The 16,652-nt window shown below is 39.2% G+C and overlaps 1 protein-coding gene across 1 annotated transcript in view; it reads right to left on the bottom strand.

Moving 5' to 3' along the window:
- The window catches only part of ccdc22 (coiled-coil domain containing 22), a 102,798-nt gene that overhangs the window by 12,025 nt on the left and 74,121 nt on the right, over nucleotides 1-16,652 (bottom strand). The window contains exons 13-14 of the mRNA XM_028813264.2: nucleotides 10,681-10,776; nucleotides 6,750-6,809 (exon numbers count right to left, since the gene is read on the bottom strand). Of these exons, the coding sequence (XP_028669097.2) occupies nucleotides 6,750-6,809; nucleotides 10,681-10,776 (156 nt within the window). The remainder of the gene's footprint in view (nucleotides 1-6,749; nucleotides 6,810-10,680; nucleotides 10,777-16,652) is intronic.

The raw sequence follows: 16,652 nt of genomic DNA, 5'->3' as shown, positions 1-16,652 counted from the left end.
TTTTTCTGGTCTTTTTAGAGGATCAAGGCTGGGGGGTTGTCAAGAGGCAGGGGCTGTTAAAGCCCATTGCGGCACTTCTTGTGTGATTTTGGGCTATACAAAAAATAAATTGTATTGTATATCCGGTAAACCAAACACAGGGGTTGGTGAGCGAAGCGAGCAGGGGGCAGAGCCCCCTAGTTTATTATAAAATTAAAACAAAAACTACTACCATAATATTGAATTTTAGGTGTGGCCTCCCAGAAGCATTCTTCACCTTAACTGTAAACCTAACTTTCGACTTGTACTCTACACAACACGTTATAAAAATCAAACATCTTATTACCCTTTTTAACACTGTGGACAATAACAAGTTCACTAGAACATCCAACTATTTCTCATGGTATTCTATTTATTTTAGTTTCTCACTTCCAAGTGAAAGTATGAATAACACAGTAAATTATCATGTCCTTACATTTAATTACAAATATGTAAAATTCAAATATGTGAAGGTATGTATAAAATAAAGTTCAAGTCCACATTTAATGATTTTGGAGATGCTTTCATATTTGCTAATTTACATAGATAAGTGATATATGGACATCGTACTAGTTACATTTTAAACTTAATATACATATTTTAAAAGATCAGTGGCACTACCAATTATTCCTGGAGAACCACACATTTGACCTTACCTAATATAAGTGTTTTTCACTAAAACCTGTTGTTTTCTGAATTTATGCCAAATCTGTACACATCTGTGCACTACACACTGACTCATTGGCTCATAGAGGAACTTCAAAAAACATCTACAAAAATGATAAAATAATGTTTTACTTTCTACTCTAATAAAATGATTCTTACAAATAAAGCTAAATTTTACCTCTGCAACAAAGTCTCTTCTTTCTAAAACTGTGCTGATGATCCATTGATACAGCTTAACTAGATACACAGTTTTACAATGTTTTCAATAGCTTATTTTTAACGTTAAGCTAACTGGGCTGTATTTACAGTGGCAAGAATAAGTATTTGAACCATTTGGAATTATGTGGTCTTCTCCATTAATTAGCCATAAAATGTGATCTGATCTTCATCTAAGTCACAAGTGCAGACAAGCACAGTATGTGTATGCTAAAACCACACACACACAATTATAAACGTTCATGTTTTTATTGAAAACACCCATCAAACATCCACAGTGTGCTTGGAAAAAGTAAGTGAAACTTGTGATTCAATAACTGTTTGAATCTTCTTTAGCAGCTATACAAGAGCTTCTGGTAGTTACAAATCAGACTTGCACAATATTTGGGAGAAATTTTGAACCGTTCTTCATTACAAAACTGTATCAGCTCAGCCATATTTGTAAGATGTCTCATGTGAATGGCTCATTTGAGGTCATTCCACAGCATCTCTATTTTAGATAAGGTATAGGCTCTGACTGGAAAACTACTCAAGGAAGATTTTCCTTTATTTCAAAGTTATTCTATAGTAGTTTTATTTTGATGTCTAGGGTCATTGTCCTGCTGTATTACCCAGTTAATACAGTGTTTCAAATGGTGGAAAGCCACCCAGTCATTATCTTGTAGCACATCTTAGTAAATTTGAGAATAAACTCTACAATGGCAAGCTTTCTAGGTCCCAGTTCTGCAAAGCAGCTCAGTCCTAAACCATGATGTCCCCTCCAATGTATTTCACCATTGGGATGATGTTTTCATGTTAGTATACGGTACCCTTTTTATGTCACATGTACTGCTGCATATTCTTCCTCAACAATTTAACATTAGTTTCATCAGTTCACACATTTTTTCCAATGGTATTGTGGATTATTGAAGTGTTCTTTGAAAAACTTTAGGCATGCAGCCATGTATTTTGGAGAGCAGTGAATTCTTCCTTAATGTCCTGCCATGTGGATATCATGCCTGTTCAATGTTTTGTGTATGATAGAGTCATGAACAGAGATATTAACCTGTTTCCAAGATTCCTTTTAGCTTTTAGTGGATACTCTAGGGATGTTTTTTCTCTTCACTGAGCATTACACATTGCACCGTTTCAGTTATATGGGCTAGTGTCTACTTCTAGGGAGAGCAGTAACAATACTACATCATCTCCATTTATATACAGTTTGTCTAACTTAGGACTTATGAATGTCTAACATTTAAAATTACTTTGTAACCCTTTCCAGCTTTATGCATATCAACAATTGTTGATGGTAGATAATTTGAGAACTCTTTTTTGTGAGCCATGCTTCACATGAGTGAAAGTTTAAAGTGAACAGCAAACTTAAAATGTCTGAGCTTTTTTTTCAAATTGGTAAAGGTATTCCTAAAACACATATCCAATCTTATTGCACTGATTGGAATCCAGGTTTGCTAACTTCAGAGTCCAGTTAGCTTTTTTGATCTCATCAGGCTACTTTTTCTTGTCACTGTATAAAGGCCAACCTAATCACCTCATTTATACAATTAATCAATGTTTGCAGCCTTATAATGTTTAGAAACTTCTGTACTATGCAGTGATTTCTGAAAATAGCATGTTAAAGGTTGGCATCTTAATACATAATTCGCCAGCCTCCTCACTCACTCACGTCCGTCCAAAGCCGAATGCGCAATCGCCTTCTGCGCACATCCGAAGCCGAATGCACAGTCGCCTTCTGCGCAGCTGCCCGAAAAACCTTACAAGACCAACATCGCAGCAGGCGGCAGATTTACGGCCACGAAAATTTAAAGAGAAAGGCGACTTCAACCGACATCCAACTCCAACATCGCGGCAGGCAGCGGATTTACAGCTGCAAAAATTCAAAGAGAAAGGCGACTTCGATTAAAGCTCTAGAGGCCTGAAAGGCAATTTCAACTACAGCTCGAGGCCTAATTACTCATTCTGATTCAATTACGCATTCATTCAATACACCTATATCAGGTTTGTGGTGCTTATACTTATTACTATTCCACTCGTGCCCGTTTCATCTTTCGTTGTCGAAACGGGCTCTTTGTCTAGTATATAATAATTTGCTCTCTCAGTACTCGTAAGTAAATGTCTATTCCTGGAGTTTTGGACCTCTTAATCATAAAAGCACTTCATTTCCTAATATACCCAAATTTGTTGTAATTTCCATCATATTATAATAGCCACATACAGTGGGGTAAAAAAGTATTTAGTCAGCCACCAATTGTGCAAGTTCTCCCACTTAAAAAGATGAGAGAGGCCTGTAATTTTCATCACAGGTATACCTCAACTATGAGAGACAAAATGAGAAAAAAAAATCCAGAAAATCACATTGTCTGATTTTTGAAGAATTTATTTGCAAATTACGGTGGAAAAAAAGTATTTGGTCAATAACAAAAGTTCATCTCAATACTTTGTTATATACCCTTTGTTGGCAATGACAGAGGTCAAATGTTTTCTGTAAGTCTTCACAAGGTTTTCACACACTGTTACTGGTATTTTGGCCCATTCCCCCATGCAGATCTGGGCAATACAGACTTTCAACTCCCTCCAAAGATTTTCTATGGGGTTGAGATCTGGAGACTGGCTAGGCCACTCCAGGACCTTGAAATGCTTCTTACGAAGCCACTCCTTCGTTACCCAGGCGGTGTGTTTGGGATCATTGTCATGCTGAAAGACCCAGCCACATTTCATCTTCAATGCCCTTGCTGATGGAAGGAGGTTTTCACTCAAAATCTGACGATACATGGCCCCATTAATTCTTTCCTTTACACGGATCAGTCGTCCTGGTCCCTTTGCAGAAAAACAGCCCCAAAGCATGATGTTTCCTCCCCCATGCTTTACAGTAGGTATGGGGTTCTTTGGATGCAACTCAGCATTCTTTCTCCTCCAAACATGACGAGTAGAGTTTTTACCAAAATGATCTATTTTGGTTTCATCCCTCTTCTGGATCATCCAAATGCTCTCTAGCAAACTTCAGACAGGCCTGCACATGTACTGGCTTAAGCAGGGGGACACGTCTGGCACTGCAGTATTTGAGTCCCTAGCGGCATAGTGTGTTACTGATGGTAGCCTTTGTTACTTTGGTCCCAGCTCTCTGCAGGTCATTCACTAGGTCCCCCCGTGTGTTTCTGGGATTTTTGCTCACCGTTCTTGTGTTCATTTTGACCCCACAGGGTGAGATCTTGCGTGGAGCCCCAGATCGAGGGAGATTATCAGTGGTCTTGTATGTCTTCCATTTTCTAATAATTGCTCCTACAGTTGATTTCTTCACACCAAGCTGCTTACCTACTGCAGATTCAGTCTTCCCAGCCTGGTGCAGGTCTACAATTTTGTTTCTGGTGTCCTTTGACAGCTCTTTGGTCTTGGCCATAGTGGAGTTTGGAGTGTGACTGTTTGAGGTTGTGGACAGGTGTCTTTTATATTGATAACGAGTTCAAACAGGTGCCATTAATACAGGTAACGAGTGGAGGACAGAGGAGCCTCTTACAGAAGTAGTTACAGGTCTGTGAGAGCCAGAAATCTTACTTGTTTGTAGGTGACCAGATACTTATTTTCCACCATAATTTGCAAATAAGTTCTTTAAAAATCAGACAATGTGATTTTCTGGATTTTTTTTCTCATTTTGTCTCTCATAATTGAGGTATACCTATGATGAAAATTACAGTCCTCTCTCATCTTTTTAAGTGGGAGAACTTGCACAATTGGTGGCTGACTAAATACTTTTTTTGCCCCACTGTACCATTTTACTGAGCTTTTCAAGGATAAATACTGTATCTTCCTTAATTACAAATTAAGTGAATTTACAATTTCTTCATCTGTGCATAAAATTTCAAAGCCGCTCCACCATTTGCCCTCGTGAGGTCTTTTTATAACCTACATTTGTATTGATGAGAAACTCATTTGGGTTGTCACATGCCAAATTACATCCATGACCAGACACAAGTGGTGCTTTATGATATGCTGTAATCAGTTGTTAGCTGATTGACTGAAGTCACAAATTATTCTGTTTCTGTTGACAGTTTATCAAAAGTCTATTTTTAAACACTATTTAATCAAATTCATTGCACTTCAATGGTTGTCTGTCACCTAACCACATAATCACGAGAAAGACAACCTCAGCTCTTATGTGCTTTCCAAAACTGGAAATAAACAAATTAAAAATGAGGATTATCAGAAACGCTACCTCCTGCATTCAATTTTGAATATTACTCGCATATTAGAGATAGAGGGAGAGCTGGGTTGGAGGGGGTTTGTGGTTTAGGCAAGAAGTGAAAACATTTAGGCACAACAACATGTAGTGGTCCATCTACAAACTCAATGACTGGTTAATGTAGCTCCTTACCCACCAAGAAATAGTAATACATAGTTTAACACCATTTTATTAGCTCTCTGTTGTCCGGACTGCATCCAAATATAAAGTGGATTTACTGTATTGTATTGTACTGTACTGTATTCAGAGTCCATTTTCTGTAGACTTAATTGTGTTGTAGATTTAATTTTTATATAATTTTTGCCTGTCAATCTCCACTCAATAAAACAAAATGACAAATTGAAAACATGTTTTCGAAAAGGTTTGCAAATTTATTAAAAATCAAAACCTGAAATCTCTCATAAAAGTATCCAGGCCCTTTGCTATGGGACTCCAAATTGTGGTCAGGTGCATCCAGTTTATCTAGAGCTTGACTGAAGTCCACCTGGTGCAAAGTGAATTGATTGGACATTGTTTCGAAAGGCACACACCTCTGTATATAAGTTTCCATAATTCACACTGGATGTCAGGAGAAGAATCAAGCCATAAGGCCCAAGGAATGTTTCTGTAAACCACCACCATCAGGGAGATGACCAAGAATTCAATGGTCATTCTATAATAGCTTCAGGAATCCTCTGCTGAGATGGGAGAACCTTTCAGAAGGATGACCATCTTAGCAGCACTCCGTCAAGCAGGTGTTTATGGTAGAGTGGCTAGGCTGAAGCCCCTCCTAAGTTATTCTTGTATGACAGCATTTAAAGGACTCTCACAGCATGAGAAAAAAGATTCTCTTCTAGACTCTATGGGCAGAACTCCAAGCACTATGTCTGGCGAGGATCAGGCACTGCTCATCACCTGCCTAATAGCATCGCCATGGTGACTCATGGTGGCGACAGCATCATGCTACGGAGGTTTATCTCAACACCTGAGACAGAGTGACTTTCTCAGAAATGAGGGAAGGATGAATACAGCCAAATACTGGGTGGTCCTTGAAGAAAACCTGCTCCAGAGAGCATTTAACCTCAGATTCAGGTAATAGTTCGCCTTTCAGCATGACAACATTGGCGCGACTTTGTGATATGTCTCTGGCTGTCCTTGAGTAGTCCAGGCAAAGCCAAGGCTTAAACCCCAAAGAACATCTGTGGAGAAACCTGAAGATGGCAGTTTACAGACACCTCCCATCCAGTCTAATAGAGCTAGTGAAAATCTGCCAGTTCAAAGCTTGTAAAACTTGCCCAAGAAGGCCTAAAGCTGTAATTTTTGCCAATGGGGCTTCTACAACATACTCAAATAAGGTCTATTACTAACATGAATGAGAGATTTTAGTTTTGATTTTGCATAAATTTTCAAACCTTTCTGAAAACGTGTTTACACTTTGTTATTACAGGTTACTGACTGTACCATGATGCGCAGAAATGGCATATTTCTCTAATTAACATATCTACAAATCATTAAAATTTGCAGACAGTAAAGGGGTCTGAATGTTTTCTGAATCCAGTGCATCTTTTCAGTGTTTTCATTGCTGGCACACAGTGTATTCAGAATGTATTACAAGGAATATAGTGTACATACTCACCTCATGTAGAGCTGCCAGATATTTGTAAGCTTTCCGGACTGATTCATCCCGTTTTGCATCCTGTAACAAATATGTAAATTAACAAACAACTGCAAAACAGCTTGAAGAAAATAATTATAAAAAGCACACTATTACACTTCACACAAAAAAAAACAATGATGCAATTCACCAGTTGTAAAAATAATTATTTGAAAAAAATTCTACAATTATGAAGAACATGGTAACCATAAAATTAAATAGATAGACAGATAGATAGAGATAGATAGATAGATACTTTATTAATCCCAATGGGAAATTAAATCAAGTAGATTTATATTTATTGTAATTAAAGCAAGAATAAGTAAATGTAGGTTATCTGTGTAGCAGTGCTACTATTAGTGAGAACTGCATCTCGCAGCAGTCCCTGCTGGGGCTGTTGGAGTCAAAGGTGGACAAAGGAGTTTAAAAGGAGGGCAGGTGGCCAAAGGAGAAAAAGTGTGTTTTGTTGTTGTATTTTGTGTTCCGTTTACCTGTGAGACTGCCTTCTGTTGTTTAAGCCGTAATTAGTTTTGTGTCCTGGACTGTATTCGTTGTTGGGGTCTGGATTGTCTTCTGTCTACCTGTGTCCTGAGGATTGATTGTGGATTCATTGGCTTCCCCGCAAGAAAAGGAGCGCTCCTGAACCACCCATCCGTTTTCACCCTTACAGTGGCTACCGGTAGGACTGTTTTTCATTCCCTTTCAGCGTGCAGATCTCTGGACTCACTATCATCACCTTTCATTTCATCCGGTGTTGTTTCCATGGACTTTGCTGTGTGGAGGTGTTTATGTTTATATATTGAATGTAATATCACCGTTGGGGTACAGGGGTGGTATTACTGATTTCATTTATATTATTTAATTTCATTATATTCTTTAATTGTTGTTATTCCCCAGTGTGCTTTGTTTTGTCTCTGTTTGTGAGTGTGTGCGGGTCGAGCCAAGGCTGGGAACATCCCTGTGATCCACTATAAAAATAAATAAATCACCGTCATCTTCACGTGTGAATCTTAGTGGCACCGGACCGCTACACAAGTACTTTAATAGTTGATTTCTCCCGCCAAATTTAGCACACCAATTTCCAGAAAATGAACTGAAGAATAGTTTTGTGTTGAGCAGTAGTGAATTTACCTAACATACATAATAAAAAATCCAGAAACTTTCACTAAACCTGTGGAACAAAATCTGTGTTCTTCGTTAATTCTGAAGGCAATTTTATGTTACTTTCACTGTCCTCCTTACTACATCCCTATTGCATGAGGATGACAGCTGAAATTCATATTTGCTTTAAAATAATTGTATTAATAAGGGTGTTTGCTTATTATAACCATCCTTACTTCAAAGTTTAAATGTTGAGGAGCCACCAACTTATCTTAAAGTGTAGCCATTTTGACTCCACAATGCTCTAAATATTTTCAATGTGAAAAAACTTACCTTTGGCAGCTCTGAATGCAACTATTAGACTTTCAGGAACTTTAAACTTTTAAATAATTATGGGATAAGCAGTTGTTTTTTATTAATAACATGGTTGAACAGTTCACTAGAGTTACATGCATACTACATACATTCTAAGCAAAGTGAAGAGTAAAGAAAACAGGTTATCCAATTCCCATATCTGTGGCTGTTGTGGGTCTGTTACACTGCCTTTCATGACCAGATTTTCACTGTCCAGTTTCAAATACAGTACTCTGTCTGGGAAGCTTTGTTACATACAATGCAACACTTTCTTGCTACTTCAGCATTAAGTTTTTTCTTCTTCTCTTAGAACACATCTGTGCATCAAGCACTTGTATGTAAGCATCTACGTATTATTTAACTTTTAAGCCTGACATTGCACCTTTTGTAGCAGAAAATGTGAACAGCGCAAAGAAAGAAATAAACAAACTGCTTTCTATTTTGGTATTAACCCCTAAGTAAACTCTTCTATTTGAGTCTAGTTTCCTTTAACTGTATGTTATTAGCAGTTACGGCAAATGTCTGTAGCTTACAGCTATTTTGACACCTCACAGTGCCACACACCCATATGTTTTTCAAAAAGAAATAATTGTTAACATCTAATCTAAAAATAATGACAATATCATAGAGGTGCATGATAAACCTGCAAAAATATCATTTTCTTTTGGGCAATAGCATATCTGCACACATTAACCTGTCCAATATGCTGCTTATAACCTGATAATGGATTCATTTAAAATAATGTAAACTGCTCAAAAAAATTAAAGGAACACATTGAAAACACATCAGATCTCAATGGCGAAAAAATCATGCTGGATATCTCTACTGATATGGACTGGGTAATGTGTTAGGAACAAAAGGATGCCACACCGTTTGATGGAAATTAAAATTATCAATCTACAGAGGGCTGAATTCAAAGACACTCCGAAAATCAAAGTGAAAAAATGATGCAGCAGGGTAGTCCATTTTGCCAAAATTTCATTGCAGCAACTCCAAATTGTACTCAGTAGTTTGTATGGCCCCCACTTGCTTGTACGCATGCTCCTAATGAGACGACGGATGGTGTCCTGGGGGATCTCCTCCCAGATCTGGACCAGGGCAACCCTGAGCTCCTGGACAGTTTGAGGTGCAACCTGGCGGTGTCGGATTGACCAAAACATAATGTCCCAGATGTGTTCTATTGGATTTAGGTCAGGCGAGCATGGGGGCCTGTCAATGGTATCAATTCAATCATCCTCCAGGAACCGCCTACATACTCTCGCCATATAAGGCCGGGCATTGCCGTGCACCAGGATGAACCCAGGACTCACTGCACCAGCACAGGGTCTGACAATGGGTCCAAGGATTTTATCCCGATAGCTAATGGCAGTCAAGATGCCGTTGTCTAGCCTGTAGAGGTCTGTGTGTCCCTCCATGGATATGCCTCCCCAGACCATCACTGACCCACCACCAAACCGGTCTTGCTGAACGATGTTACAGGCAGAATAACGTTCTCCACGGCTTCTCCAGACCCTTTCACGCCTGTCACATCTGCTCTCATCTGTGAAAAGCACAGGGTGCCAGTGGTGGACCTGCCAATTCTGGTATTCTATGTCAAATGCCAGTCGAGTTCCATGGTGCCAGGCAGTGAGCACAGGGCCCACTAGAGGACATCGGGCCATCAAGCCACCCTCATGAAGTCTGTTTCTGATTGTTTGGTCAGAGACATTCACACCAGTGGCCTGCTGGCCGTCATTTTGTAGGGCTCTGGCAGTGCTCATCCTGTTCCCCCTTGCCCAAAGGAGCAGATACCAGTCCTGCTGATGGGTTAAGGACCTTCTACTTCTACGGCCCTGTCCAGCTCTCCTAGAGTAACTGCCTGTCTCCTGGAATCTCCTCCATGCCCTTAAGATTGTGCTGGGAGACACCACAAACCTTCTGGCAATGGCACGTATTGATTTGCCACCCTGGAGAAGTTGGACTACCTGTGCAACCACTGTAGGGTCCAGGTATCGCCTCATGCTACCAGTAGTGACACTGACCATAGCCAAATGCAAAACTAGTGAAAAAACAGTCAGAAAAGATGAGGAGGGAAAAATGTCAGAGGCCTCCACCTGTTAAACCATTCCTGTTTTGGGGGTCATCTCATTTTTGCCCCTCTAGTGCACCTGTTGTTAATTTCATTAACACCAAAGCAGCTGAAACTGATTAATAACCCCCTCTGCTACTTAACTGACAAGATCAATATCCCAGAAGTTTCACTGACTTGATGCTATACTCTGATAAAAAAGTGTACCTTTAATTTATACAGTCATATATTATATTAATATATAGTCTACATATTGCCATTATTGTTTTGCTCTAAGATCAGTACGAAAAAAAATATAAAAGCAAATACAAAATACTACCTACAGCTGGGCAGCCCAGCCTAAATGTGCTCAATAAGTTACAACATTTCAACCTCAAAATAAAACATTACCTTAAAAACCAGCTCATCTGTCACAGCAAAGGTGCGATCCAGCTTGCCAGTGAGATTATTGATTTCTTTTTGCAAATCCTTAGTGTCGGAAAGAATCTGAGAACAATAATAAAGCACATGCTAAAGAAAGGTCCATACTAATCTGTTTAATATTAAATATTATCTCCATATTCTGTAAGTGCCAATCAATCAACACATGCTTACATCTGAAAAAATAGCGTTTTTTTTTTTTTTTTAAAAAGTGAATGGCAAGGACCTGATACCAACATTCTTGCCCATTTCATACAGTAAGAAGACTGTAAGACAACGAACTAGCAAGCTATTTTCATTTCTACTATCTACTGTTTATATTGCCAACAAACACATATGGGTGTGATGTTGGGATATCCACATACTTCTGACCATCTATTGTACTTTACAGCTATTGCTCTTCTATAGTTTACTAGGGGGCTCCGCCCCCTGCTCGCTTCGCTCGCCAACCCCTGGTGTTGGGTAACCCGAAATACATTGATGTATGTATGAGATATATTGGAGTGTAAAGGTGTAGATGACGAACAAAGGAAGTAAAGAACCCACAGCATGGCACATTAGAAAGATTTATTGGAATATTTCTTTATACACAACATTTGTAGTAAAGATGTTGTGTTGTCCTTGAATGAGTTTTCCTTGGAATGGAGTATCTATAAATTTAACTTTAATGTCAGATGAACGCCGAACTCTTGAGAAGGCTACATAAAGTTGTCCATGTCCAAATACAGGCTCAGAGAGGTATATGCCAACTCTGTCCATGGTTTGTCCTTGGGATTTGTTGATTGTCATGGCAAATGCAGGTTTAATGGGAAATTGGCGTCGTTTAAGTGTAAAAGGTAATTCCAGGTCAGAACTTGTAAGGTCAACTCTAGGAATCAAAACAGTATTGTTAGAATGTGATCCTGTAAGTACTTTTGCTTCAATAACATTGTCATGGTGTTGATGACTAAACGTGTACCGTTGCATAAACCTTGTTTAGTATTAAGGTTTCTTAATAGCATGACTATTGTCCCGATTTTAAGGTTAAGATTGTGTTATGGTAATCCGGCTGGGTTAATAGTTTTTAAATATTCTAAGGGGAAATTAAGATGCTCATTCTCGTCTTCAGAATCAACATTGTCAGTACTTAGAAAGACGCGGCTTTCTCCAGGAAGTAACGCAATGACCTGGTTATTTATGCGATCAACGTCAATATTCTTTGGACATAATATAGCCCGTTGTGTTAATAGTGGTATCTGGTCTAATGTGATCGCCATTCCAAACACCTCCGTCTTGGCTTGAGGGATCTGAATAACATCTGACTGAAGTCCATATCTATTGGTAAGGTTTCCATCTCCTAGTTGCAATAACCAATTGGTATATTCTGGATCTGGACATTGCATGTTTTGTACCAAATGTATTGTCTCAAAGTAATGCCAATTGTCTGCGTATTTCAAACTGGACTGAACAATAGCTGAACGCATGGCATGTGGAACAATAGCTAAGCATTGTCGAAAATCTCCTCCTAACAGTAGTACTTTTCCTCCAAATGGAATATTATTATTATTCATTAACATTTGGAGAAGTTTATCAATGGTGTTGAGTAAATGACTGGATGCCATTGTACATTCGTCTAAAATCAACAGTTTTGCAAGACAGATTTCTTGTACATTGTTACTGTTCATTTTCATAGTTGATACCGATGTTTCCGTGATTGGGACTGGAAGTTTGAATAAGGAGTGACATGTGCGACCATTTATCAACAAATTAGCTGCTACTCCAGTTGTAGCTGATGCGATAATTAACTGTTGTTTTACAGTAAAGAAATGTATAAGTGTTTCATAAAGGTATGTCTTTCCACTTCCCCCAGGGCCGTCAAGAAAGTAGCATTTGGGTATCAGGCTGTCGTCTTCTGTGGCAAGAACAATCTTATTAAAAGCAACAGATTATAAGGTATTTAAACTGGAAATCATAGTTTCCGCAATATGTTGTTCTTCTTGCAGATTTATTGGTGTTGAATGTAGAATTGGTAATGAATCTGGAACACTTGGTAAATTGAAGTTATCTAACGTATATCCAAGGAGCATTAGAGCCAACTGAATGTCTTTAAGTGCATAGGCTTCACAGTTGATGCATGAATCATCGTTTCCATGTAGCTTGTGGCATATGTCCTCTATCATTCCTCATTTGTTTGTATTCCAGAGGTGCAATGGATCTGATGGGGAGGAGAATGCACAGATATAAGCAAACAGTTGGCGAACTTGACCTGGCATTGAATACGATATTGCATCATTTAGAGTTTTCTGCCAAAGTGTATCATCCAATAAATATCCTTTGTCATTTACTGCTTCTTGGAATGTCTTACAGAGTTTGATGGTGTTGCCAATCCGAACAGTTTTAATGTCGTCAAATGACGTAGCTCCGGTTTCATGTTGAAGAAGTAACCGTAGATAAAACCTTTAAAAAGCCTATGACATTATTACCGTGGTGATGTCGTTTTCTCCAGAACGTACCATTGTCAACCCAAACATAGTGAACCGGAATCTCCCAATACTTCTACTGGTTAGCATCCTGATCGTTTTGATTGAGTTTAAACCACGCGGTAAGTTTTTTATCTTTTGTGGCTGCTCTCTTTGCTGCTTGGACCTCATTACCTGCATGAAAACAGACATTTTGTTCGTGCTCCAAATGAACTGGCAAACGACATATTGTGTGGCTCTGATTGTGCATTGGAAAGCAATATATTCTCCACATGGCCTCTGGAGTACTGACGTACCGTGAATCTACATACATTCGAGTTTCATCGTGATCATTTCTTTCAGATACTGAAACATTAGCACAATCATGGCCCTTGTAAACGTATTTGAATAGATACTTAACGCTTTTTACTGTAGCGCAGATTTCAACATTTATATGGCAGTTGTATCGTAAACATAAATACGGATTGTATGGTACGACCCAGCCATTGGTAATTGGACGACCCGGAATAATTTGCAATGCATTTTTCTGTCTTCTCATATACTTAGGATACCCGTTAATATTTCCAAGTGTAACGTCTTGGAAATCTTTGGGGAATCCTTTAGAACATTTGCCATTAACCATACATGGACTGTTTGGATTTCTATTGCCACATGGTGTACTAATCATATTTCTGATAACAATTTGAAAGAGACGTGGAGAAGTGTCACGATGTGGAATTTCAGCTTTTACTATTTTATTGATGTCATCTTCTGTGCGAATTTTGGAATCATCATCAAGTATTATTAATATATGGGCGTGCGGCAAACCACTCTTCTGAAACTCGATAACGTGGATAATGGCTTTAACAGTCCCAAATAGAGATCTATTTTTGATATCTTCCAGCAGGCTATTTAGTTTAAGTCTAAAGACTCTTGCAACTAAATCAGGACGATGTTCCACTCTTTACCATGGCATAAGATTTATTTGTAATTTCTTTCCATTTAGGATTGCTGGTCATAGTGATAAATAAATCAGGTTTGCCAAACTTTCTTATGATAGCCATTGCATCCTGGTAATGCTGTTGCATATTACGTGGGCTGCCTTGAAAAGTAGATGGTAGAATAACTGGTTTTCCAGCAGGGTGATCCATCACGTCAGCATCACGATTTATGTAGTCTATCAGTGATTTGTAGTTATCGGCTCGCAGTGTAGGTTGGTTGTTTCTAATCCACTGGAGATCATTTGATTCTGCTCGAATATAAACGTCAACTATGTATTGTTGAGTTAGCTTTCCTGCATTGAGGAATGGATTAAACTCGTCTCTTACAGAAAGTCTGTAGGAGAAATATTCTTTCATGGATACACGTGATCATTTCTGTGCTTGATGTTATTTATATCTGGAAATGAGAGCACTCCATCCTTCTTGGCCAGTTGGAAACAAAATGGGGTATGTCAAAGTATCAAGTTTTGGAAAACAAATGTCTATGCGTTGGAAGTTAGGTTTGTTGGTTCCATCAGGACGTAAATACAGGACAATATCACAGTCAAATGGAGGCTCACCATCTTTACTTTGAAAGACAATTGCAACTTCATTGATGGGAAGATTGTATCGTCTTGGATCTTGTTCTTTGTCCTTTATTAACACTAAAGCAATTGTAGTTGGCGCTACACCTTCTGCTTCTGCTTTTGTATTGGCCTCTCTTTCAACCTCATGTAGTATTTTTATAGACTTAGCTAATGGGTGATTGTTTATGACTTCAGCGACGTTTCTCATTATCAGCTCTGTGCATTGCTTGTTTTCAGGAAGGTTCATTCGTTGATAGATTGCGTTATCCATATTACTAACCGAGAATGGTAAACAGGATGGCATGGACGCAGAATACCGGATGGCATGGACGCAGGTACATGGCGATGGGACCATGAGACGTACTGTGCAGGCGCGTACAGCGCACATCTCATAAACCGCAAGCGAAGTTGTATCCACCACGCACGAAGGAGTCACGGCCCAAAAACGAAAGAGCTCAACTGACGTGAATGAGAAATGAAGCAACAACACGCCCATAGCTAACGACTAACGACACATCCACACAAAAAAGAGGATTTTGCGCTGCAGCCCACATTCAAACGGAAGAGGCTACGGAGGCCCCACAGGTCCACAAAGATATTATGGAAGGCGCGGGAAGGTACGAAAGGCAAAGGCGCCTACACAGCATAGTGAAACCCAACATAGTACGAAAGCCGCAGGCGTCACCGCCATATTGTGAGTGGCACTACTGCGGAGTCAAGTTAGGAATAATGTGCTGCTTGGGATTGTACAAACCGCTGAACGCTTTACACCAAATTCAAACACAATACAGCTCAACGATGCAAACATGAGCCCACCTGGATAAGATCAATGAACGCAGGCGCCTACAACGCGCGTCAGAAACTGCGGAAGCAAAGCAGGCACGGGTTCAAAACAAACAAGCTTGACTGATGGATATACAAACACGAGCCCGCCTGGATAAACAACGCGCCCATAGCTAACGACTAACGACACAGCCACACAGAAAAGAGGATTCTGCACTGCACCCCAGAGTCAAACGTAAGACACTAGGGGGTCCGCAATGGTCAACAAAGATAGTACGGAATATATAAGAGCACACCCATCAAAAAAAAATCAATCGTGTAAAAGCACATAGTACACACAAATCATGTGCTCTCAGCGCATATAAAGTGTATAAGGACAATACGGAGAATAGAGACCCAAAGCATTGGAGAGAAAAAAAGGCAGATAAGAGATTATGAAAGTAGTGGAATTCGAAAGGCTCAAATGAACGATGGCGTGATACACATGCAGACAAAGGTACAGAATATGAAAGCAGTAAAATTCGAAAGTATTGTAGCGTTCCAGCCAGGTTGAGGGCTTTTTGGTTTTAAGTGACTGTTAGGTCCGATTGAGGGAAGGCGGAGTATAGCACGGAGGACTGATAGCTGGGTATTGATTTGATGCGGTAAGGGGGGTCGTTGGAGAGGGTGCTAGAAAGTTGTGTTTGGGGTTAGGAAGTCAGCGATTGTTCAAGTAAAACTTTTGTGACACTTTATCATGTCAGTCACTACAGTATCAAAGAAAAGATAGAAAAGATTGCATTACCGCAAACAAAAGGTGATTAATCATCAGAACCAGGTGTAATTGAAAAAATACCAGGACAAATTGAGGTCTGAAAAAAATAGTAGACAACAAAGTCTTTTCGCATTCGCATCATTCAATGGACAAAACGTGGATTTACACATTGATGGACCATATGCTATGAGACTCTGTGGTCCCACAACAGTTAAAGGAACGACAAGTTAAATTTCAAAGAGTACACAATTCGGTCGGATGTATATTGATGATCTCAGAGAAGCGATACAAATATTAACAGGAAAAGAGAAAGGTGATGTATATATTCCGCGAATAACATTACACACCAAAGGAGATCGTGATATGCCATTCGTAGTAAAAAGTTTACAGTTTACCGTGA

Source organism: Erpetoichthys calabaricus, chromosome 11, assembly GCF_900747795.2.
Source record: "Erpetoichthys calabaricus chromosome 11, fErpCal1.3, whole genome shotgun sequence".
NCBI lineage: Eukaryota > Metazoa > Chordata > Cladistia > Polypteriformes > Polypteridae > Erpetoichthys > Erpetoichthys calabaricus.
This window is presented reverse-complemented; position numbering and strand designations above follow the sequence as displayed.